General features: G+C 38.7%; 1 protein-coding gene across 1 annotated transcript in view; it reads right to left on the bottom strand.

Moving 5' to 3' along the window:
* The window catches only part of UBL3 (ubiquitin like 3), a 54,939-nt gene extending 28,167 nt beyond the window's left edge, over positions 1 to 26,772 (bottom strand). Inside the window, exon 1 of the mRNA XM_085062130.1 lies at positions 26,148 to 26,772. Within this exon, the coding sequence (XP_084918256.1) occupies positions 26,148 to 26,174 (27 nt within the window). The 5' untranslated portion in view covers positions 26,175 to 26,772. The remainder of the gene's footprint in view (positions 1 to 26,147) is intronic.
* Positions 26,773 to 27,257: the final 485 nt, after the last annotated feature.

The raw sequence follows: 27,257 nt of genomic DNA, 5'->3' as shown, positions 1-27,257 counted from the left end.
TAAGAGATTAGATACTTCTATGTAAAATAAAGCGTTAGAGTTGTTTGAGTTTTTAAACTGCCACAATTATTTTAATTGCTTCAGAAACAACACAATTACATTTCTGCTGTATAAAACTGCAGGTTGTACATAGTACTCCAATTTTTTTCCAGAAAAACATTTTTAAAGAAAATCAGACCCACATTCACCGTATTACTAATACACTGAGCGCTAGCAGCAAAGAAATAGTTAATATGAGTAAGGTTTTCCATTGAACTGCTCTGCACGGATCATACTTAATATTCTGAGATTACATCTGTGACACTGAGATTTTCTACACTGCTTCTCACTGAAGACAGGGCTTGCTGTCTATGTCCAAAAGGAGGGCAGTAATGAAGAAACTGCTTCTGAAAAAAGTGAAGAAGCATGAAAAAAGGAGAAGGACTTCCACTTATTTTTTAAAAAGCAACTTCTAAAATTTAAAGTTTGAAACAAATGTATTAATACAAATGGAAAGGAACTTAAAAGTCCAGTGGTAATATCTGAGTGATGTATCATGTGCTCTACCCTGCTCTTGTGAGACCCCACACCGAGTAGTGCCTACAGTTCTGGTGTCCCCAACAGAAGGACATGGAGCTGTTGGAGCATGTCCAGAGGAGAGCCACAAAGTTGATAAAGAGGACAGGAGCACTTTCTTAATGAAGACAGGCTGAGAAAGATGGGGCTGTTCTGCCTGAAGAAGAGGAGGCTGTGTGGAGACCTCACATCAACCTTCCAGTATCTGAAGGGGGCCTACAGGGAAGCAGGAGAGGGACTCTTCATCTGGAACTGATAGGACAAGGAGTTATGGGTGGAAACTGAAGGAGGGGAAACTTAACTTAGAGATTAGGAAAATATTTTTGTGAGGGTGGTGAGCCACTGGAAGAAGTTGCCCAGAGAAGATGTGGATGCCCCAACTCCAGCAGTGTTCAAGGCCAGGTTGGATAAAGCCTTGAGCAATCTGGCCTGGTGGGAGGTGTCCCTGCCCATGACAGGGTGGCTGGGACTGGATGACCTTTAAGGCCCATTCCAACCCCTTAATGTTTATAATTATCTAGCTTATCAACCTTCTAAGTCAAAAAAAGAAAATTCATCTATTTACAGTCATCTCGAAAACTGTATCAAACACAATGTTTAGTCTTTCCTGAAAGAGTTACATTTTAAAGCGAAGCTTTGCAACAAGTCATCCTTTGCAGATGTCATTTCAGCTGACAGCTTTCTGGTAATTAATTCATTGGCCCACATTGCTGTCTGTAGCTTAGGTGTATTTCCTACCTCACAGTGAACTAGATGCAACTACATGAAGAAGTAAATAATATTCAAGAGGCCAACCATCAACAACAATACAGGTAAGTATATAACGCTGAGGAAATCTTTCTATAAGCATTATATATCATATTCAGCTGCCCTCATGAATCATCCTATACAATTTACCTTACTTTTTCTAGATGGGTGAATTCTTGCTCCTTGAGAAAAACAGTACAAATCACTAGAAAACATGTATTACATCACCTTTCCTGTTTGAATAGGACTTGTCAAGAAGCCAAAATCCAATTTATTCCCAGAAAGTGAACAAAACCAGCAAGAAACCACTCTGATGACTGTTTTATCCCTAGTCATCTCTGAACTGCTGTGATCCTGGATGCTCTTTGCTCTCTCCACCTCTTACAACAGTTCAGCTTCCTATCAATTTTCTTACTTATTTCCCTAACTTTTCCTCCTTTCAGCATTGTTTTCTCACTATCTGCACCCAATCCAAGGTGACTCATTTGTGTTCACATATTTGACACTATACATTGAACCACTTTCCCTCAATTTAGTCTCTTACATATGTGACAATTCATTTCATCTGCAGGTAGCTCAGTCTCAGCACAATCCAAAGTAAGCTTGTATTTTGCCTTCAAAGTCTTTCCTATTTGTACTTAATCCTACTATTACTGACTATTGTCCCATTTTTCTGTCTGCTGTGAGTAGCTGCTGGCCAGGACTCACTCAGGAGGACCTCACAATTTTCAGTTTGCCTTAAATATTGTATTTCCCCCTTATGAACAAGGACAGACACTGTCCATCTTTTCCTTATTTATCTGTATCACAGTAGTGTCTAGAAATCCAAGTCTAGCACAGCTAACTGCTACCAGAATCAAGAAGCTCTCCCTTATAACTCAAGGCTGACAAGAAAATACAAAACCCCTACAGACAAACCACAAAGACAGCGCTGCTGACTATTATTATGCTCAGAGGTCACAGAATAACACCTGTGTGTTGTCAAAATCCTTGCAGAAATTTGCAAATGAAATTCAAGGGGTAAAAAAAAAAGGAAAATAGGAAAATATTAGTTTTGCAACAGATATATACAATACTCTTTCTGAACAGCATGAGCAGTATGGGATAAAGGTCAAGATGTACTCACTGGATCATTAAATGCACGTGCAGCTGCTAGTGAGAGACAAACAATCCAGCAGAAAACAGAAGTGTATAATACAAAGATAAGCAATCTATTTTTCATGAACTAGGGAAGAAAGAGACAGTGAATGGACATATTAAGAATGCAAACATTACATTTATTATCTTTGCAGATCATTCTGGAAGCTTATAAAATGAGTCAGAGAAAAGAATACTGCAGTAACGAAAAAACAGAAAAAAAAAAAGAGTTGAGAACCTGGACAGTGCAAGCTGTAGGGATAAGAACATGCAAATTACTTAGAATTGCTATGAAAGAAAAATCTGAAAGATTTAGACGAAGATCTCATTAAGGCCTTTCAATCACACCCATTCAAAAATGGCACCCAGATTACAGGCCCAAGTGAGGGTCAGAAAGCTCATATTTCCCATGTAACCAGAACAGAGGTGAACAGCTTTAGGTCCAGTTCTGCTCAAGCTAATAAAAGATGTATCAGAGGGGCAGAGATTTTAGCTGGACCAAAAGATAAGCCTGGACTAGAGGTTTTCACACAAACCTGGCAGCAGAAGGTTCTCTGTGAACAAGGAAGTGCTTGGGAAAATTGTAGCAAGGAGAGACAGAGCAAAGATGGGCACACAAACACAACCAAAGTACCAAGGACAGAATGTTTTGAAACCTCTGCAAGAAAGCCTGGAGTGAAAGAGTTTGAGCCATCTAAAGCAATAAAGACACTGCAGGAAAAAAAAGAGAAAAGAACGTTACAGTATCCCTAAGGGACATACTTTCTCAAATCCATTATAAACCCAAGGCTGTAATTTATTGCCAATAGTGAGATACATACATACATCTCATTTAGACGTTAGTAGCAAGTACATTATTTAATGAATATTGGACACAGACATATGATGTAGTTGAAGATGACATTTCTCTCAAAGATTTATAGGCACTAGAGCGGGCACAGAAGTTGGAACAAGAAGTTTTGAGCCTTTTTTAATTGTTACTAGCAGGACAAAAACAATTGAAAACTACACCAGATAAAAATGCAATTCCATCTTCAGGAAAGTAATACAGTACTTGTATTAACACAACAGAAGACATTCTCTAAAGTGTAAGATAAGATGTTTCAAGGAAGTGATTAAATATGTTCACAGCCTTTCAGGACTTAAAAGCCAGAGATTTAAAAAAAAAATTAAATAGGCTTTAGGAGAAGCAACTACATATGGAACACAACACACAAAGACATCATCCCTGTTAAGGTGGGTTTCGAGAAATAAAATATGGCAAACCATCTGGATAAAAGAAGGAGGTATTCCAGATTCAGTCTTAATGTAAATCAACTAACTGTAACCCTCTCTTTTATTTCTGTAGTTGTGTTCTTCATATCATTTATGTTTTCTATTTGAAACATTATAAATATAGTAGAGATTAAATTTTATCTAAATCTATATTTAATTAAAAAGAATTTCAAAGTAAACCTGAACACTAAGAACATGAAGCAAGCTTATCAGTGAGTCAAAAAAGTTTCACACAGATGAATGAAAAAGTAAAAAAAACCCCACAATGCCATCAGTATTCCCCCTACCCCATCCCCTAATTCAAAACCTCTCTTGTTCCCATTTATGATAACAGTCATTCATTCTCTCATCCTTTTAATTCAATAAAGGGCCTGGCTTCAGCCTTTTAGACAGCCTCCTTGCAGGTACAAGGAAGCTGGTGTAAGGTTCTCCCCAAAGCCAACTTTTCTGCAGGCTGAAGAAGTCCCGTTCCCTCAGCCTCTCCTCACAGGAGCACTTAACCTCAGTGGTCTCTGCTGAATATGCTGCAGCTGATCAACACATTTCCTCTTTCACTGCAGTACAGGAAAATGTGTTCAAAGCTGGACACTGTATTCCTGCTGCAGTCTGCTGAGTTCCAAGTAACGGTGAATGTTCACTTCCCCTAATTCCCTGGTTTATGCTCCTGCTGGTATCCCCCAGGCGCTGTCAGCCGTCACTCCTGCCAAGACGCTCTGGCAGCTCATGTTTGGCTCCCAGTCAGTCCCCAGCACGCATCACTTCTGGAAGTTAGTCCACCCCAGGTGCAACACATCCTTTCTTGCTGAATTTTCTCAAGTTCCTGCTGCTCCGTTCCCTCAGCTGACTGGGTCCCTCTGCATGGCAGCCCTGCCCTCAAGCAGGTGAACTGCACCTGCAGTTTGGTGTTTACAAGAGCTCACAAGGCAAGAGTATCTCCTCTTCCAGGTCACTGATAAAAGAGAATAAATAATCTGGTCCAAAAACAGAGCCCCGCAGGTCTGCTTGTACCCAACCTGCAGGTTGGAAACCAAGCATTAGGCACTATCTCTAAAGTTTAATCATCCAACCATGAATTCCCTGTTTAACCAACCGGTCTACCAGCTCATGTACCTATTTTCCCCATTCCTGAGATGGACTGTCTCTGTGCTTTGCTTAGAGGAACTGGAATCTGTAAAAAGCCCTGATGAAGAAAGCTCAGACAAGGAAAGCTTCAGCAGTTTGGCAAGGGGCATGGCATAGTTTCCAGCTGGCACTGTAGGATGCTGCAGTCTACAGGATCTCCACCATTATCTAATTAAAAAAAAAAATCCTTCTGTTTCTTTTCCTACCATATGTCTGTCTACAGAATACCCGAGTTAACACAGTTTTCCCCACAACCATACCAGGGATGTTAGGACTTTCAGGTCAGACAAAAGTCCAGGGAAGAAAGGCATGTCTTATAAGAATATTTTCAATGGTTGGCATATAAACCTACTTAAAAATTATTCTCATTTTATTCATAATCTGCCCTTGGCACTGAGAATTAAATGCGCATTTAATATACCAATCCTTGGATCTCTTCAGAAAGACAAACATATTGCAGGGAATAAATATCTGTTCAGAAAGTAATTTGGGATTTGAAGGTATTTTTTGTGCATCTTTATGATTTCTTCCTCTATGACTATGAAAAGGTCATTTTTTAATTTATTAAAACAGCATGAAGTTTTCTGTTCATGGCCCATATTTGAAGGAAGGAAGGAAAAAAAATCCCATAGTATCATTTTCATTAAAAGTAAGATATTCAGAAGCATCACTTTCCTAGAATATTACAAAGCTTTATGGGTGTTTTGGGCAGTTTTTTAGGTCATAATTTTATTTCCAGTACTGAAATTCTTTCTTTGAGTGACAGACCTGGATTTTTTTTCCTGTATCTGAAAGGATCAAAACAGTCACTAGGTATAAGCAGTAACGCGCATTCCCTTGATATGCAGATACTATAAACATGATTTTCTTCACTGAGTCATTGCCTGTTCACACCTGGTATTGGAATGAGAGAGCAATACGGACACACACGAGCAGTCAAAGAGTGAAAAACACTACCCACAATATATGGTCACACCCCCTAAAACATTTCACAACCTTCTGCAAGGATAACACTGCTTGACAGCACTCAGATGAAGGTATTATACATGTAATGTGACATTATCCTGAGGGGCACAGGTCCCCGTGGCCTTGCAGGATTAGACTAACAATGTTAGCTGCGTTTTATCACTTCAGAAAATGGAAGGGTTTTCAGAAATAAAGCCAGGGGAATAGACACTCAAATGAAAGTCTGTTATACACAAATAGCAAAGTGTAGCAACAGTGTGGACATACAAGTGAAGCACAGGACAATGAAACACACATCACATGTTTGACCAGACAGGGATAAGATCACTGACCGAGGCCTCTTTCTTAGCTGATAGCTAAAGCAAAGTGCAATATTCTGCTCCAGAGCTCCCTCTTTTCTAGTAATTAGTACCAAATTCCACCAGGATGCCTATTTCAGAGATGAGAACTTCTCTCACAGTATCTGTTTTCAAAAATTTATGAAACACATGCAATAAAGCGTTTTAGGGAACAACTTAAAACACAATTTCCACATCTTTCAGTATCACTGACACCACTCGTTAAATAAGGTATTTGCTTGTTTCTTTTTCCCCTTTTTCTGTTTATTTCTTTGAGTAGCCTGCATGCTTAAAATAAAGTTTAAAACAAAACCTAAAGCAGTCAACCAATCAACCAAAAAATCCCCAAACACATTAAATTAAATATATAAGTGAACAACTTATATACTGTACATGCAAGGAACAAAAGGTTAACTTCTGACCCAAAAAGTTGGATGGGAGAACATAACATCGTGCATACACTTTTAAAGCACTTTTTCCTGTTACAAAAAGCAAAAAGAGAATAAACTTTTCCTTGTTTATTGTTTTTAGCCTTACAAAAATCTGATCAACTGCTCCTCTCCAAAGCTTCACACACACAATAGCCTAGTTAGCATTTCGGAAGAATCCTTTTCTTTGTTCCTATTTAGCTGTCTAGTTTCAACTGAAGTGTCTTGCTATTTTTAAGTCTCTCTTAACCCAAAAAAAAAAAATTTACGTTCTCTTTTCTACTTCCACCCAAGTAACTGAGATAGACTTTTTCGGTTGGTATTTCATGTAAGCTTGGTTTTTAATACAAATCTATACAATCACAACCATTCCATCTATAGATGAGGGCAAGCATTCCAATGAAGTGAAGTCAGGAATGCAGAATGATAGGTTATTTTGGTAAAACCTTAGAGGTATCTCTTCAAGCTCGTAGGTATAGGCAAACTCTCCATCTGCTAGTGATGCCAAATCAATCACATAAGGACTTTCAAATACAAGGAATTCTGATGTAGTTTGGTTTCCAAGAGCTAAAGTATCTAACAACATTTTTACCATCTTGATGGTGGTAAGCTGCAGCAAGGGAAATTCCCACTGCCCATGCAGATACAACCTTCCCATTGACAGTAGGTTAAGCTCTGGCCCTAAAAGGCAGCAGAATCAGCATCTTTGGACACAGCCAGAACTCAAATGGACAAGCCTCGAGCAGCATGATCTAAGTCTGAGGTTAGCCCTGCTCTGAACCACCATCACAGCTAGCTCTGCTCTGGGCTACACACCTTCAGAGGTCTCCTCTAATCTTAAGACTTAATGATCGATAAATACAAATTTTCTTACTTTTACATATCATTTGCATTAAACACATTGCATATATCAAAGCACTGGTAAACTGAATAGAGCTTCAAAGTTCATGTTTGGTAGCCTCAGCAACAGATTTACACCCAGCTAGTAAGTTCTGGAAAAATTATAGTCTAGAACTATATCTCTGCATAACAAACTCTGACTTACAATTTTTCTATGAGACTCCAAGAGTTTAAAAAAAAAATCTTATTTTCTACATTAACAGTTTGTATTATTACTTCACTACTACAACTGATAGCTGAAGGGCTAAACAAACAAGAAAACATTTTATAGGAATAGGTGAACACCCACAATGCCTCCCACACACATGCACATTACAGTTTTATTAAACTCATGTCCTCTCTCAGACCAACAGATCATTATTGCTACAGATTCCTCACTGTTCCTCTGACTTATTTCCTCTCATCGCTTCCAAAATAGAACCTGTTGGGAGATTAGTGTCTGATGAATATGGCACCAGGAATATGAGAAGAGAGCAAGTAAATACTGTTTCAAAAAGGTATTAAAATGAAAGAAATTTATTTCTTAAATTCTCTGCTTGGTTATTCAATTATATTGGAAGTCTACAATAGCAATAACTACCTAAAATTAAGACTATTTAGGTATTCATGTGCCTTTCACAATTAATATATTCAGTTCACTAGATAAAAAAAAAAAAAATAGAAGAGTGCTTCTGTTTTGCCTGACAAGCAACTAATCCTTTAAGCTATGTTCACTGCTATGATCCAACTTGGACATTGGCATTGTCTCAGTACACTGATGGTTACATAAATGTAAGCAGGCTTGGATCTCTAACATTCAGCTTGTTGGTCTTTTCATTAGAAGTGTGCATTCACTGTTACCTCTGGACTTGTGTGAATGCAGGCTATCAATAAAAGGGATGCTCCCACTCTCTCCCCTCTGCTGGGGTCAGATCTACACTACTATCACCAGATGAGTGGGTTTAAGCTGGACATATGGAAAAGCTTTGGGGGAGTTTCTGGTCAATTACTGCTCCCTCAAATCACTCAGTGGCCAATTCCTCTTCAGGCAGTAGGACCACTAATTAAATCCTTCTATAAGGACATGGTGGAAACATGGCCACTGGATGCCAAGTATTACATGGTTAATCATGTATAGGCATAATGACTAGATGGGAAGGTAGAGGGAGAAACAGAGCTTACAGGACAATTTTGTCTGCTGGTTCCTGTGGAGACATTTAAAACCCACCTGTATAACCTGCACTAGGTGATCCTGCTTTGGCTGGGGCGTTGGACTAGATGATCTCCAGAGGTGCTTGGTCCACTTGCCAAGCACACAGATAAACAGACTGTCTTGCAATCATCTTATATACTCTGGTTTTAGCTACAAAGCTTCCAGTGAGATTTTGAAGACAAAGGCTGGGGCAAAGGAGATTTTAAAAGCATAGATTTGAGGTCCTTGATCTTCCTAGAATAAGCCTCTGATGAGCTGGGCCAATAAAGTTAAGCCAAAGCAAACCATGTACAAACAGCAGAGACTGGATGCAATTAATTTGCAAGTTCAGTTTATCAAACTCACATATGCATAAAAGAAAAGCAAGCATTTTAAGTATCTTGATATCGTAGCTTGATTAGTAGCCCAGATGTACTCCATACAATAGCAACAAATTCTTGTTTCCATTTCACATGCACATCTACATTTTAAGACACAGCAAAATGCTACGCCATCAAGCTGTACCAAAACAGTGCTGCTGCTCTGAAAAAATCAGAAAATGAAGCCAGACAGGGCAAGAATATACTGGGGTATTCATACACAACAATGAACTCAGAGGTTTCATGCTTTTAAGTGGTGCAAACGTGTCTAGCTAACAGAGTGATGAAGAATTAACAAACAAGGACTTCCACCTTTCCCAGCACAGCAGTCTCATCCTGACTGAAGACAGTGAGTCAATGAAAGGAGCTTTGCCACTCTGCATAATCAGATACAGCACACAATGTATTTCATGAAAATCCAAATCAGAAAACAGCATATTGCCTCAGGTAGTTTCTACAACTGACTTCTGCTCAATTTTACCAGGCATTATTCTGTAATTTCAAAAAAGCAAAATTCCTGTGGAAGTCAGAAAATTAACTTCCAAAACCATGTTTTAAAATTAAAGTCAGCTCCAAATTGCAGTCAGCAAAGAGCTGGTTTCTAATTCTAAACCATTTTCTGCAATTCATTATATTTTTCCTGAATACAGGTTGTTTTGCTGCAAACTGAGCAGCAGAATAGAATGATTACCTGACCTGCAATAACCTTCTTTCCAGGCTTTTGTAAATACCAACTTCTTTCCTTCTCTCATCATCCCTCATAAAAATCATCAAGCACACAAACAACATAACACCAAAATCTGCCAGGTCACCCTGACACCATTACAGAATAGATTTTTCTTATTGTGAAGACAACACTCGAAAAACGGAGAATGATTTCAGCAAACTCTACTGATCTAAATGACCATCCCAAGACACTCATGTAAAGGAAAATAGAAGTTACAAAAAGCTGTATCATCTCACAGGGTCAGATAAAGCGAGGAGAGCGCCCGACAGATTAAGTGAACACCACGTGGGCTGGATGTCAATAGGATTAGAGTGGACTTTGCTTGCCACAAGCAAAGACGTCCACATGCCTCACAGAGGGGTCGCTGCAAAGGCACATGTCTCATCCTGTGGGGCAGCTCCAGACCTCAGTGGGAGAAGATGAAAGCACAGGCCAGAGGAGTGCAACAGGGGAAAGGTTTCAAATACATTCCTCAGCCAGAGACTAAATATAAGGAAGTGTGAGACAAGCTAGAGGAGTTTCAGATCAAAATAAAAAAGCTTTCTGTCAACTCACAGAAAGCCTACTGTGTTATTCTTAAATGCACGCCTCCATCCAGGCAACAGTACAAAATGGACAGCTGGCTAAACCCATCCAGAAAAAAAAAATAAGCTTCTGGTGTATTTAACAGATGGTGACACAGGTTATGAAATTGGTCTTTGCTTCAGTCTCCAAATATTATTTTTAACATAATTGAGATATAGTATTTAAACACCCTTAGAATAATTCTCAGATGAAGCAAAACTAAGCACTCACTGGAGTGCATATATGTATGCTTAGGAAAAAACTGTGTTTCTATAGATTGTATCCTATTCCACATTTCTATTATCTGAGAAAAAAAATCCATGCTCACAAAAGTGAAGAGTTTTAAGGTGTCTTTATTGTATCTAAATATTATATTGCTTAAGAAAAAAAATTACAAATAATTAAAATTTTCCCCTCATTCACCAACTTGTCTTCTACATAGATGTTCTGGAATGTAATGCCATGCAACCACATGCAATTTTCACAAAGAAAAGAGTAATGCTGTTATCTTTGGTTTATATCACAGGATTTCAGGGGGAAAAGGAATTTGTTTTTTAAAAATAACAGAGATCATTCCCATCTATTCCTTCATAAATCAAAGTCTTAACCTTTTCACATGGTACAGGAAAAAAAAATGAAAGTATCCTCTCAAGAAAATATTGGTTTAAATTATGGATTTTTCTTTAATTTGCAAATAAACATCTGTCAATCCTGTGAACTCTTAACCAGCAAATTTAATGCCACAAAAAACCAAGCTCAATTTAGGCTCAAGCTAAAGAAGCACAGACCTATATTTCATCAATTTAAAAGGAAAGCAAAACACAGAACATAACTACTTAACTGCAATTCTTCATTCTAATGTTTAAAATCTCTATTTCTACATGTCTAAATAATAAATTTGCTCCTTTACAGTGATACGGCCATTCTTGAAAAAGAAATGTGAACACATTCTAGAGGAGGTTTAGACTGGATTTCAGGAAAAAATTCTTCACTGAAAGGGCTGTCAAGCACTGGAACAGGCTGCCCAGGGGAGGGGTAGAATCACCACCCCTGGAGGTGTTTAAAAGATGTGTAGATGTGGCACTTGGGGACATGGTTTAGTGGAGGACTTAGCAGTGCTGGGTTAACAGCTGGACTTGATGATCTTACAGGTCTTTCCAAACAATGTATGCCATGATTCTATAATTACTAGACTTCCAAAATTCAAATACCTATCACTACATGTTGGGCAGTCAATTCTCCCTAAATATGTAACATGATGATGCTACAAATGTGCAAGCTCCTTACTTCAGAGCCCACATTAATTATGTAAGCTGCCCTTCTCTCCAATATGTTACATAGGGTGAAACATTCCCTTCACATTAAAGTTAAACCCTATAATTTAACATTTAATAGAATACTGTGCACATTCTATTAACTGGCATGTAACTCTTAAATCTTAATCTTCAAAGAGAAGGAAATAAAATTAAACAAAGACATAGATGTGCACAGACTTGGCAATACAATGCTTTCCAAAGCATGGAAATCCAGTACTGTGTCACAGTTTTATCTTACAGATCATTTTCAGCTTAGTCTGAACAATAAAAAAGTCATTTAAACAAATCTGCCTGCATTCAACAATTAGGATACACTCATCCTCAAATAGATGCTGTATTATAAAGTGTAACAGCCCATGTATCCACAACAGAAAAGGGATGAAGTTGAACAAATATACTCTTGGGCTGATAGTTATTTGCTCCTTTATAATTTAAAATTATTATTTAAAAAGTCAGATTTTCCAGGTCAAGTGTTATTTCCAGGGTTCTCAAACTATCAATTCTTTGCCAATTTTTCATTGACCCTTTAGTAATGGAATCTAGCCATAGAGAAGAAGTCTGCTAGAAATCAAAACTGCAAAGTTTATTTTTGTCAAAGGAATGAAAACTATATTTGCATATATATCTATTTACACAGTAACCATGTCAAGATTTTTCTACATGAAGTTCTTCAAAACATGAAGAAGTGTACAAGTAAAATAACTTTCACAACAATTTATGTAGGAAAGGTTTCATTTATGACCACTAGATTTCTACCTAAACTTAGTTTAGAAACCTAAACTACCATAACCAACAAGAACAAAAACACAACAAAAAACACCACACACACAAAACTAATGTTTGAAAATTTAAATTCAGATAGAAGTGCTAATATGAAAAACAGCACAAATATAGGTAGCTCAATATCTCTAATTCTGTAACTATCAATCTGTAACTCAACCTTTAGCAGTACACAAGTATCAAAAGCTGCCCTCCAAAATATAAGTGGAAAATGTATTTATCAAAATGTAAGTATGAAATTTACTCCAGTATCCAACAGAAATTGTATTGAATTGCTAGGGCAATGATAACAAGCTCCCCTGCATTTATATCTTATATAATGCCAAAGAATCCTCATTATTTAATTACGTAAGCATAATTTTTCAACCCACTCATATTCATTTTTGCTCTGAGGATATGAAATATCTTGCAAACATTTCAGGCCAAATGTCAAGAGAGACCTGTCAAGCTTCAAGTAGTAAGCCTCTTTCTTTTAATCTAATATAAAATCACCCAAACCAATTCATATCTGACTTTCTTTGCAAGATTCCATTATAAAAAATTCAGTTATTAAAACAACACAGCATTGGTATAGACAGTGTTCCTTCTCTCCTGCTCCACAGGTGTGATTACACATTTAGGCAAAAAACCACCACATTTCTGCTGTGAATTTTAGAACAGACCATTCAAGTCCAATTTTATACAACAGATTATGATGAGAATGGATAATGGACTTTAAAATTTTTCAGAATTAGCCCGAATTAAATTAACCTAATTTTCATTTGTTTGATAAATTACTTTTAAATTTACTTTGATAATGTGTATAAAATTAAATCTTCTTCTTTTTAACAGGCTGCTGGCAACAGCTCAGACAGGGTCATGCTTAGCAAAGATCTGCAACCACACTGTACCTACTTCCTCACCATAAGCAGTTGTACACTATTTCCATATAGTGGCAATTAGGAGAAGATCTGCTATATTCAAATGACAGCAATGTATTTTTAATCCCAAAAAATTTTCATTCTTCTGCAGTGCTCACATCTGCAGATGTGAAGAGTTTTCTGTAGGAAATAACAAAGCTGGTAAAACTGTGATTACCTGTAAATTGACTCATTTAATGATTTTGAAACACTACTTAATGGATTTAGGCTAGGAAAAGACAACCTGCCAAAAACCAGTGTGAAAAGATTGGAAATGAGGTTTTACAAAGCCCCAATACCTCAAAAGAATTACCTAAATATATACAGCTAGTGCCATTTCCAGGTGTTGTGAAACATTCCCTCACGCAGAGCAGGTGCATCCCCTGCAGGGCATGGGTCCCCTGCAGCTCGTGTGTCATTGCTGCCTGCCCTTTCTAGCCATGCTGAAAACGTTGGCATGTGCACACTGGCACTGGATGCCATGTTTAGGCAACCAAATCGTGTGTTTGAAGCTTTATTGCTTTAAAGTCTGTATTTGGTAAGGTAAGATTTACTTCTGCCAAAAGGTGAGACAATATTTACACGGACACTTCTCAACAGTTTTTCCACCCAGCAAAGTAACACACTGCTTTTCTATCTCCACCCAGCAGGAATACTGAAAATACAAATATTAAGTGATGGATTTGGACATGTTTGTGTCTGGAAGGCAGAGGAAGAGGCAGGGTGTCCTTCATCAGAAACCTGTTATCATTTGACACATTAAAAACTTAATTAAATGGAATTTAATCACTCAAAGTAAAACCTATGCATGATAATAGAAATTTATTATGATTCCTTGACTGTTTCTTGCAGCCCACTGTGCTTGTACAGCAAATTACTGCCTATATATAAGCCTGATGGCTTTGACACTGATATGTCACTACATGACTGTGTAATCATGATTTGTCTTTCCCTTATATTCCTTTCAGCTGCTAACACCACCCATTCCAAAAACTGCAACCGAGCTCCAAAATACCTACATTGGCGAGTGAATGCCACCTTATCCAGCAACCCAGCAACAAATACTTTGAAACAATTCAAAAGGCTTCTCTTCCCTATCCCAATGACTCCACAGACACTCTGGGGTTAGCCAATACAGCTTCCAACAGAGCACCACAAAACAACTGCTAGCTTTATCCAAAAGCTAAAGACAGAACAAAGATACAAGACTACTATATTTTTGGATTTTGAATAAGTGTTTTTTGTATAAGAAATTTCAAATTGCCACAAAAAAGACCTCAGTCTTCCTAAAAACTGTACCCCATTTTTTTCAACGTTACAATCTGATTTTACAAGAAAAACTATGACAAGAAAAACAAAAGACAGCAGAAAATGCTGTGTTCATTCAAATATAATTGTCTGTCTTCCATTTCCTGCAAAAAAATCTAGTCAAAGAAAAGAAAAAACAACCTAAAAACTGTACTGATAGAGGCACTAACTACACCAATTTTCTTTCCCTCTGGTCTTCATTTCTATATGCTAAGAATTACAAGATAAAACAAGAAGGTGTTTTGATTTTTTTTCCTTTCCTGAAGAGAACAATAAAGGGGAATAAAATCACCTCCTAACCACAAGCTCATTCTAAATAAAATTCATAACCTAGGACACTTATTTAAGCATCAAAGCCAGGACTGACATGCAGGAGCAGAATCAAGTATGAAAGGCAGCAAACTATTTACCTACACTCTGCCTTATCTGGCACTACTCAGCACTCTGAATTATTCACTTTGGTGCTTGTCTGTTGGTTGTGGGCTTTTTTAAAGCTGACTTTGAAATTTACCAAGCAGCACACTTGCAGATAAAGGCACTGACTGATAATCATTTTGCACTTTATGCTTAGGGCAAGCTGTCTTTCCTACATTTCATTTCCTAAAAAAAAAAAATCAAAAACAGAATTTAAATGAGATAATTTAAGAAAAAAACTAAATCCCCACGTCCTTAAACACTGGAAATTACTGCGGATTTGTTTTCTTCTCCTGAGATTGCTTCAGATTTAAACTGAGGGAATGCAATTTAAAAAGTAGGAACATGAAAATTGACAGATATATTAAGTCGATATTTGACAATAAAGTGCTTGGAATTATTGTTTTATTGAGAGATCAACAAAAACACATCAACAAAACCATGTGATTTTCAAATAATAAGAGTGGAAAGAAATACTAACATAACCCTAAAAATGGGCCTCCCCATAAGTATTAGCCTCAAAACTTGGTTTTTACAACTCATTAACAAATACAGCTATAACCTTTTGCCAAATGTTCTTGAGAGCATCTCTCAGTGTATAAGTATTTTATTGTCTTTTGCCTGATTTTAATTAACTCGCTGTCCACTACAAGTCTTTAGAAATAAACCCTTCACATCACCTAAGAGCATGCTGGCTTAACCCAAATGCTGGTACAGTCATGCTCTGTACAACCAAGACTGACAGGCACAGAAGATGCACCAGAGCAGAGCTGGCTTGAGAAATTTCAACAGAATTTGACTAAAATATGAAATGTCATTTAAAAATAAAAACCACAAGAAAATCTTGATCTTGTTTGACTTTTGTTTGACTCACTGCAATTCAAGCCGTAAGATTTCATTCCCAGCAGCTCTGCTGCAGAGTTATCTAGCATAAGAGTATATTTGAGTGAAACTACATTTCCACATTTTGGAAAAAGTATCCACCATTTTGGAAAAAAAACCCAAAAGCTTCTTTCCAAAAATTAATGGAATTTTATTAAATACTTGTTAAGAAGACTGGTATCACAGGAAGACAACTTCCAAGAAGTTTGAACAGTACAGGAAGATAAGACACCAATCCAGTCTGAACAATGAGGAGATGCTGAACAAGGGGAGGGGCAAAAGCACATGATTCTGGAAGATGAGACAATTATGCATTTGTACCACAGGATGGATAAATATTGTTGAACAGTCAGGTATTTAGGACCAGGTTTGTGCCTCATCTAACAAGTCAAGGGAGCTCCCTGAATATGGGTTTTCCATGTATGACAGGGATAGCACTAGGGCACATACACCACACTCACAGTAGTAAAACATACAAGATAAAATTGAAAGCCACAAAATCTGTACTGAAAGACAGTCTCAGCTTAAAAATGCCATGGCCTTTGTAGAGAGATTCTTCGCTCTTTGTAGTTAATTCAGGGAAAGTTACAGCTGCGTTTCTGGAGTCCATTCCCACCGAAACTTCCCCGTTAAAAACTTTCCATTACTTACTCCTGCAGTTAAGTGCAAGAAGCACATATGCTGGGATCATCAAGTCCCTGCATGAGAATGCTGGAAGAAGAAGTATTGTGCAACTGCACTGCAGCCCTCTGTAGGGATTTCCCTGACTAACCCCAGAATCAACTTCTCCCTTCCTAGTGAGAAGAAACAATTCAAAGGCAACCCTCTCCAAACTAAAATAATTTTGCAAATATCCACTGACAGTTTCACCAGAGTCCTCATCACAACCTCACACACAGTTTACCAAGCATTCCACCCACTACGGTGGCTATTTTGAACCTCCAAATAATTTCAAACATACATGTGATTAGAAAAAAAAATTATCCATTTGCAGACTTACATGAAGTCCTGATTCATATGGAAATATACTGGCCAGAGGCAGTATGTAGACAGAAATCAAACTCATTTGCAGCTTCTCTTTATTAAGAGCTCCTAATCATATTCCCATTACTTATGAAAATTAGATCCTCAAGACAGAGTCAAATATCTTAGTAACAAGTGGTGCCAGACCTAACATATTGCACCCTAAAAACCCAGTCTTATGTCTAGACAACTAGAAATACCCACTAGCATAATTACTTTTTTGAGATAAAAGCTTCCCTTCCTATTTTCTTGAGCTTGAAAGAAACTACCATAGAGCCGACCTTACATAAAATACTTAATATATCTTTAAATTAAACAGGTGGCATTTAAAACACCTTTTCTACAAAATCCACAGCATGAAGAATACACAATATGACACAATCTTTGAATATTCATGTCAAACATTACTCCACTCGTGCTGTAATACGGGAAGTGGAAGTCATTAATTTTGTGTTGGATTTCATGTTAACTTCATTACCACTGAATCATATGGACTTAGCAAATGGGGATTTATTCCCCACATCTAAAATATTTTAATAAAGCTTTTTGCAAGTTTGGGGTTTATTGCCAAAAAAAAGCTATACAAGTATGCAAAGTGTAAATCACTAAAACTTGCAAGTCCAATAAAGTTTCTTTCCATCACAGATTGATAACCTGGATTCAGAAGTGAGAGCTAAGCTTTCACTGTCACACCACACAGCTGTTATGATGTGTAACTCATTTGCACAGATTAAAAGCATATTAATTCACAGGAAAAATGACATATTCACATTTAATATGTCCTAAGTAATGTGTTGTGCATCAAATACAACCATATTGCGCTATTCCAAGAATGAACTTTATTTTATGTTACTGCCCATACAAATATGAATTCTATAAATAAAAGAAAATACTGCAAGTAGGTATTTCAGACTTTAAAAGCACACAAAGGCTTGCAGTTACTCTCTTATAGCATATAAAAGGTACACATGCCTAAAAAATCTTGGGCAATATTTAATCTTAAAAGAAATACTGAAAAGAAATGCTATTTTAGAAGAACTGTTTTATAGTAATGTAATTTATAATGTTTCCTGAGACTTACCAGTATATGCCACATATATATTCACATGTAGATTGGCATTAATCTACTTTTAAGAAGAGAATCCTGAATTTACAACCTCAGCTATGAAAGATTTTTGCTGCACTTCACTATTTTATCCCTATTCCATTATTTCTCTACATTAAAAACACACGTCAGATTCTGGGGACAGATTAGGTAGTATCATCTAGAGTATATGTTAAGCATCAGAAACAGATTACGGTGATGTGGATCTCTGCCAGACCACAAGGCATTACAACATCACAAATTTGCTGAGGAGATCCCAACCAGTGCTACAGGGTATGTCTTTGAAGTACTGTTCTTTTTGAGACTAAATACTCTGTTCTTTTCAGTCTCAAAGAAGAACACATATAGCTTCCTTCTGCTTATTTTGAAATTGGTATCCCACTTTTATCAAGTGCTTGAGATAATTTCTTATGCAACATGAAACAGTTAATATTGCATAATGAAGACCACAGAAGAGCTTATAGAAGAGCTCAGGACTAGCTTTAAAAAAAAAAAAAAAAAAGAAGCTTAGCTTTTATTCCCATCCAAACTGTCAGGGGATTCACAGACTAAAATCCAGATCCTGAGCCACAGCTAAAAAGCATCCCAGGATAAGCCCACCTTTGTCCCTCAGTAGCAGTCCAAGACCTTGGCATAAATTAGACCAGCCCTCAGAGAGATCTGAAACCATCTCAGCAGGTAGACACCAACACAAACACTTCCAGATTGCATTTTGGTAACTTCTTCCCACTACAGCATAGATTCCTTGTTAGGCCATAGTAAAACAAACCCACCAAACTCCAAGACAGAATCTCTGGTTTTACTTGGTTAATACCTATGGAATACATAAAGCTCAAAGGGTTTCTTGCTTGTTTCTGTCTCCATAATGATAGTGTCATGGAATAAAGTCTCAGCTAAACTACGCCACAAGCGTTCCATTTAAGCCTAAACTGAATCTCCCAAATAATTTTAAGTAAGCAGCCAAACCAAAACAAACCCACAAATGTAATCCTGTCACTGGCAAGCTATTTTCAAATTTCTTTACAGAAAGTAAGAAAAAAACAAGACACTGATGGCAGTATCACAGTTGTGCAATCTGCCAAATCTTCATTTTACACGAAGTTTCTATCTGTGGAAAATGTACACTTTTTTTAATCCCATTTTACCATACGTGCAGTCTTACTACAAATTGAGAGCAGGCCTTCACTGTGGATGGTTTACAAGCAGCAATAAATTTATCCTCTGTCAAGGAACTAAACACAATCCCCGTTAGTGACCACAAAATACAGTAAAATTCCACAAATATATAAGAGTTTTCAGCTGCAACATGTAAGTATTTCTGCTGAGCTATACTTTTCAGGCTCAGCAGACCTACAAACAAGAAGATTTTAACTTTTTCTTTAAGTGTTGCTTTTAAAACCAAACAAACCTCCTAAATAACTTATCTACGTTGTTAGAAAGCTTTTTTATCAACTTTTCTCCCACTTCAAATTTCTTTTCAGATATTGAAGTGCACAATGCTATTGGCAGAACCTCAACTGATGTCTCAGCAACATGTCTTTTACCAATTCTTGCAAAGTCATAATTATTCAAGCTTTTCTTTCCTCAGTCCTTCCTTACAATCAGTGCTTCCAACACTTAGTAGTACATCTGTGACTTTATATTTGTCTGGAGGTATACCAAATGAAAAATGTTTGTTACTGCTTTAAGATGTTCTGTAACATATGTATAACTGAAGCTCTCAAAAATTAAAGGTTGTCCTTCTAGAAGAATTTACAGAATAATTTTTAACAGTAGCTGAATTCCAAAAGACAGACCTCTAAATTACGTGAAAACTGGCGAAGAGCTAGAGTCTTGAAGTTTAGACTTGATATTAGCATAATCACATTAAAATTCCTCATTGACATGCTGCTCATTTTCCAATGCTTCTAAAATGAAAACAGCACACTCAAGTCATATCCCTTTATTAATTACAATGAGCTGAAGTTTACCCATGCAAAATTGTGGCAGGGAAGGATTGCTACTTTAGTAGGCTCAATTAATTGCTGTAAAAACAATGTGAAAGAGTAGTGATCAGCAGCAAGGCGTTTCACCATATTCAAATAAGAAACAACCAACCTAGTGGATCCAACATTGTACTCAGAAGAGACTGAAAATAAACTCTATTATCTCTTTTACATAAAACCACAAGAATGATTAGTCACATTCCAGATATTTCTGGATTCCTGCAAGCTAGTGTAGCACTCAGGCTGAGTCAGAACTCAGGTCTCCATTCTGTTCACTATTGCATAAGCAGATATAGAGACATCTCCAAAAGTTTACATTCTGAGTTTTCCTGAGTAACAAAGCTGACTGAGCAGAAGTATAAAACAAGTAAATCCCACTAACCACAAATAACATGGCCATGGCTTTAAACATTCACAAAAGTTGCACCCAGGGGGAACTCTCAACTAAAAAAAATTAGCAAAGCCTGCCTTTAGTCATTTTGCCTATAGCATCATGGAAGTATTGCTTACCAAGTCTGCTGCAAGGACCACATTCAGACAGGCTAAGTTCCTACTGCAGCCTTAAGCCAAACCAAGGAAGTGAGATATGGACTTCAAGAATGATCAAAAATTTCGGTTTAGATATGCACAAAGCCATTACAAGCTCCACGGTAAAACACAGACTATAGATACCTGACATTGTCCCTAATTCCACATCTGAGAGGTGCAACTTGTCCCCATTCAGGCCCCGACTGACCTGTCCAGTTACTGGATGATGTTTGCCAATTATTTAACATGCAGAATTGAGTGTTCCTGCTGCTGTAGATATGATCGTTTTCCTGCACTCACATATACTCAGCATTTGTTTATTGCCTCTGAGTCCTGCTGGAACCTGCCAGCAGCTACTTCCCAGCACTCCCAACATGGGAGGAGTTAAATCTCCTTCAGTATACATCCCCTCCAAGATTTCATTAACTTAGTCAACAAAAGCAGAAAGAAACCAGGTAACAACAACAAGGGTGGGTGGCAGGAAGGAAGAAACAGTTTATACCACCAGCCTACACTTCCATCTGAAGCACAGAGAGCTGCACCAGGGCCCAGCACAAGGATCAATCCACCCAAAGGTTACAGCTGTTCATCCCCGATGAAAATGAGAGTAAGCTCATGAAAACATGGTTGCAGAATGTCAGATGTATTAGTATGTTACTAAGTTTCTGCCAGAGTACCATACCTAAAAATGTTAGTTGTTGCTAAAATGCTTCTTTTCGGTTGTTAGAGAAATAGGTTAGCCATTTCCTAATCTGTGAAACAAAAAAAAGGTAGGCGGGGGAAATTATAAATACAAGTCATTTTAGACTCGTATATACGCAAATAAATACACACCGAAGATCAGCTTTGATAAATTTATCCCTGGCCACTGCTTCAGATAACAGAGAAAGAGGTTCTTCGTTTCTACTAAGGCCCAACTGGCTAATATATTGGCTCAATATACAGGGAGTCAAAAAGAAGCTTCTTCAAGCTCTTCTTTCTAACCCAGATCCCACCAATTCCTTTTCCAAGAGGAGAAAAACCAACCCAAAACAAACACTGAGAATGGCAAAAGATAGGCTACTTGTTTCTGTTACAATCACTAGCAAAAAATTATGAAAAAAAAATAAAAAGAGGAAGGAAAAAATATACATACAGAAGAACTCAATAAGCTATTTTATCACAGAATGTAATGAATTAGAATTTTCAACATGTGGGGGATACAAAAATACAGCTAAATAATCATACTTTCATTGCTAAAAATGTAAGGGACTAACATAAAACTATTATGCACAAAGGCAACTAGGAATACAACAATTTTCAAAATCACAGAAAGGATCTACTGAGGACTAAAGAAAAAGCAGTTCAAACAGAAGAACAGTGATGCAGGACTTATCACATTTTGTTCTGACACATTAAAATGCTATCAGGAACAAATAATTTTCTATGGTCCAAGTGTATTATAATGCTACTATACCTATTATTCTTAAATAATTGTTTAGACTCAATGACGGACATCAAAACTCAGTTGCTGTACAACCAGCTACTCCTTTAAGTCTCTCATATCTGAACCTTATTCAGAGATGCCAAAATTCCCTTACTGATGTAGCAGCAGTTTCCTGTCCATCCTTTTCCACTCTTAGCCTCCATTAATATGTATTAAAAAGGAAGTCCCTATATATGTTCAACTATTCATCATCATTCTCTATTACATTTCCTAAAAAAGAAAATGCACATACACATTTCCACCAAAGATGCTGACACTAACAAGGAGTGAACAGAGCAGCATTTCTATTTGTTATTCTTCTTCCACCTATTGCCCCCTTTTAACATTGACCACATACAAGCATTTTAGACCATATACTCCATGCTCCTGTATTTCTGCAACTGTATCACACTAAACATTCAGTTTTCTTTAAAACCATCTCTCCCACACCATCTACACATCTTAAGTATAGCATAAGGATTGAAGAGCTGTGCACATTAAAAATTAAAACCTTTAATTGTTTGGTAGATTCCAGAATTGTGCTGTTTACCAAATGCAGAAAAACCCAACAAGCCAACAAAAAAACAAACCAATAATAAAAAACCCCACCATGAGCCAAAAGAATCATCCTCTGTTACTACTCAGACAGAAAAAGAATTGGATCTCCTAGAGGGCATGCAAAGAACTGCCCAGAAAGGAAGTGCTGGCTGAGCCTTTTCATACCTACATAGAACATACCAAATACAGGGAATGGTGGACACCATTAGTACATTTTGTTCATACAGGCTGCTTTCTGTGGACTTCTAAGATCCCTGAAGAATTGTAACTATAAGGAGAAGTATCACAGGCACACAGAATACAGAGACAGAACTTCCCAAATTCTGGGTGATAACTCTACTAAAATAAAGGGGATTGTTCACTTGAGTAATGACATCTTGACTGAGCATAAGTTTTTCATGGCTTGCTTTAAAATTGTTAGCTACAGTGTTTAAACAAATATCAAGCCATTTTCATTTGGTCCACTCAAAAAGCCAGTGTGATTAATTTCACAAGTCCATAAACCACTGCATGTCTATTTATCATTACAAAAGAAATACAACTTGCAAACAGCCCTGCTGTTATTCACAGTCAATCTCTAACTGCTACCAAGTGGTAAAACTGATAAATTACCTGATTAAATTACTGAACATAATCAGAGGTGCCCTGCTGCCACTACAGTCATCAGTGCTTATGTGAAAAATTGAGGAAAATTAGGCTCTAGATATGCAGTTTAGTCTCCAAGAACTGCCCCAGACATGTCTAGTCCTAACGAAGTTAATGAAACTACTCAGGTAGAGAGGTCAATATTAGCATGTTTCATTCCAGGAGTGGAGTTTTAAGCTGCAAGTAATACATGTTGCTAAGGAATAATGCACCACAAACTTACAATACCCAGAATGTGGCATGTCACTGTCCAATTTTTTAGTGGAATGCAAATGATAAAATACTCTGTAATTATTTAAGAAGTGATGTTGAAATGGTTAGCTGGTAAAAACTGCTGTAGTTCTGAAAAAAAGTCAAGTCAATGCCAGAGAACAGAAGACTGGGTCATATTATGTCTACTTAGAAATACAAAGCCTACTGAGAATCAGATAATTTACTATGAATTTATGTATAGCAGATCATTCTCAAAGGTGGGACAGAAGACAAATTAACACATTTTTAAGAAGGAGCAATTATTATTATGAGCAGGTTAGTTCATGAATCTGACATAAACAGTTTCAAACATAATTATTATAATACTTATGTAATTCATAGCATATTTACAAAGTATAATGGAGTCTTCATAAAATGACACTCCATCACACTGATGCCAGCTCCTCCCGAAATGGGAAATCAATTTTTTGCAAATGCAAATTACACAGTGGGTGGGTAAGAGAAATGCAAACTGCAAAATCCTACACTAAATAAAAACATATATAAACATGGTGACAGCCTGGTAAGTGCTCCTCTTCAAATAGCTAACAAATGGCAATTCCATTTTCTTTCTTGAACAAGCTCCTTTGAAATATGGAGGATGGTGATGAAAGGAGACCAAAAATGAGTTTTCAAGCAATCTTTTAATAATGCAATATTTATTAGCTGTAATTAATAACTGGAATATCTACAACACACTTCAAACTTTCAGAGAGAAACTACACCTCAGAATGCAGAAAGTAAAAGAAAAATTATCCCATGACAGGCCAGAAAATATGTATTCATTTAGTTAAATTCTACCGACATTGGTAACATCTTCATTCAAATGTTTTTGTAATGACTCAGTATTTAAACACCACTATGTATAACAAGCTTCTTCCTGATTTGAATAAACAGAGCAGCACTAGGCCCAGCTATCCCCAGCCAGTGATATTCTTATTGCACTGTAACAACACAAGGAAACAGTTTTCATAGAAATGAAACTGTACTTGGCATATCTTAAAATCTGTGTATTTGGTAGAAAATCTAAAGCGTTACAAGCCTAGTAGCAGCACCGGGACTCCCAGGCAGGCAGGCCCTAGCAGGAGCACGGCGGTGGCAGCTCAGCCCAGGGTGAGACGGAAAGAGGAGTGTGGCTTCATGTCACAGTTAAGGGACTCCTCCAGGCAACTTAAAAAGCAGCACTGAGAGATTTGCACCTAATCCTCCACAGCCCAGGTAAGGATTTCTGTGATATAATGCTAGACAGCCACGTGCAGGAAGGAATGGGGTTCAAAAGGTTCTAACAGTCAGAGAGAGAGACACTAAAAAGAAATATGTGAAAACTACAGCTGAGGAGCTTATTGCCTCTCGGTTTAAATCCTTTCATCGCTCTTTTCATCCAGAGGAGACAAAATTTATTTATAGTTTTTGAGAAAAGCAGAGGGAAGAAAAGACCTGCAAGCTTATAACTGCTGTTTGATCATCCTCTGTGTCTTACTGTTTCTGCTTTTTTTTGTCAAAATTCAGTCATGGTGACTGATGTACAAAAGCTGTGAAGGAAACACTGAAAGTAAGCAACTAAAGATACCATTATTTCAATAGCCCACTTGTAATACATATCCCAAATAACTGTACATCAATGACTTAAACAAGGGCTACTCTGTTTTATTGTTATCACTACCAGGGCAGGTTTTACCCTGAAAACAGAACTTCATGCTGAAACTAAAAAAAAATTTTAAAAAGCATAGACAAGTCCTCTGCTTTTTTTGGGGAAAAAAGCACCTTTAAATGTGAACAGTTGTATGGAGATACATGAAAATATTCTGCTGTAAGAATAAACATATGAAACTGCAGCTACAAGTTTGAGGGTGTTTTTTTCCAATTAAGTGATTTCTGAAAATATATCCTGATTTATGGAAATACATACAAACGTAGAAAGTCACGCTGAACAGATTACCTAGCAGACCTGATTCACCCTACCTCTTCATGCTCTGCTATACCTTCCCATTTTAAATGTACCGAGCCGAGTATCCAATACAAGCTGAAGTACAGTCCGCCATAAGAAGTACTAGGAGTGCCCTTGAAAAATGTCCAGATTGCAGCTAAAGCACAAAGGACCTCGCCATGAAAATAAAGCGCATGAAAATTTCTCTCTTGCTCTTGAGCCGGCAGCAAGGGAAGAGATTAACTTCCCACCGACATCGGAAGACAAAGCATTGGCAAGATACAAGGCAAGTTTAAGAGGTTTAGAAGAAAGAGAAAAAAACAAAAAAAAAAAAAAAAAAGAAAGAAAAAAGAAAGAAAGAAATGGGTCGAGCAATTCGTCCCGAATGCTCTTCTTCGTATTTATCTCCCCCAAAAATGCTCGACGGAGCTGAAGAACAGTGCTACAGGACCCAAGCGTGAGCACTCAGGTACTGACTGCCATAGGTAAGGGAGTCTGGCATTCCCCTTCCCTTGCTACACGGGAGGCGACGCTGCAGATCTCCCACTCCACCACCAAAAAGCGAAGCAGAACCAGCATCTGGGGCGGGAGGGGGAAGGCAATTAACTGGGAACTTTATGTTCCTTAAATATGCAACGAGACCTTTTTTTTCTTCCCACGCCCCTCTTCTTTCCATGTACTCTGTCAAAACCAGGCTGAAATAAACGTTATTCTGTAACAGAAGTATTAAATAAACAGTACAAGACTCACCATATCAGCTGGAACGCTGCTGGACATTTTGATGTTACCCTAAATGGCTTAAAATCAACTTAAAAAAAAAAAAGGAAAAAAGAAAAAAAAAAAAAAAAACGCAGCAGCACCAAGACCAGCCCGCCGGAGATCTTCAAGAAGCAAAACCGGTGTCAGTATCGGAGGCAGCAGGTTCCACGTCCCCTACGCGAAAGAGGTGCCCGACGAGCAGCGGGGAAGGCGGCCGGCTGAGGAGCAGGAATATCCAGGGGCAGCGGTGCCGGGCTGGACCGGAGGAGCCAGCGGGAGACCAGAGATGGCAGCAGATCCCTGTCAGCGGCGGCAGCAGCAGCACCAGCGGTGCCAGGTAGAGCAGGCAGCAGGACTACACCGCCACATGAGCTGCGTGCGGGCTTTTTCCCCCCTTCTCTCCCTCTGCCTTCTCTCCCAGCCCCGACAAATGACGACGGGATGATTCACACGGGATAATAGTGCGTCCAAGTCACCTCCTCAGTCGGCGCAGGCGACCCGGGCGCGCAGGCAGGACCTGGCTCCTGCCCTGGGCGGCGGGGCAGGGAGGCGGGAGGGCCGGGGTGGGCCCGGGGCCGCTGGGGAGGACGCCGGGCTGCGGCCCCCCTAGGCGGTGTGCGGCATTCAACAGCGCCCGGCGGGGACGCGGGCCGGGGAGGGAGGGAGGGAGGGCGGCCGGAGGGGAGAGCCCTCCCCCGCGGCGCTCGGCGGGGGCCGGGGGGCGTTCGACGGCGGCCGCCTCCCGCAGCCTCAGCTCTCCGCTCGCATCGCCGCCGCCGCCTCCTCAGCCCGCCCTCCCTCCCTCCCCCGCCTCGTCCGCCGGCGGCTCCGGCCGCCCCCCGAGAGCCGCGCTGCGAGCCGGAGGTGCCGCTCCTTCAGCGCGATCCTCGCCCGCAGCCGCCCCCTGTCATCTTCGGCTCAAGCCAACATGGCGCCCGCCGAGCAGAGCGAGGGGACGCGGCAGGGGAGACACGGACCCTCCGCCGCCGCCTCCGCCGCCCCCGCTCCCGCCGCGTCACACGCCGCCGCCCCGCGCGGCACCATGGGGCTTGTAGGCGGCCCGGACCGACCGCCGCCGGGGCGGGGCCGCCCGCCCTGCCT

Source organism: Lichenostomus cassidix, chromosome 1, assembly GCF_008360975.1.
Source record: "Lichenostomus cassidix isolate B80296 chromosome 1, HeHo_3.0, whole genome shotgun sequence".
NCBI lineage: Eukaryota > Metazoa > Chordata > Aves > Passeriformes > Meliphagidae > Lichenostomus > Lichenostomus cassidix.
This window is presented reverse-complemented; position numbering and strand designations above follow the sequence as displayed.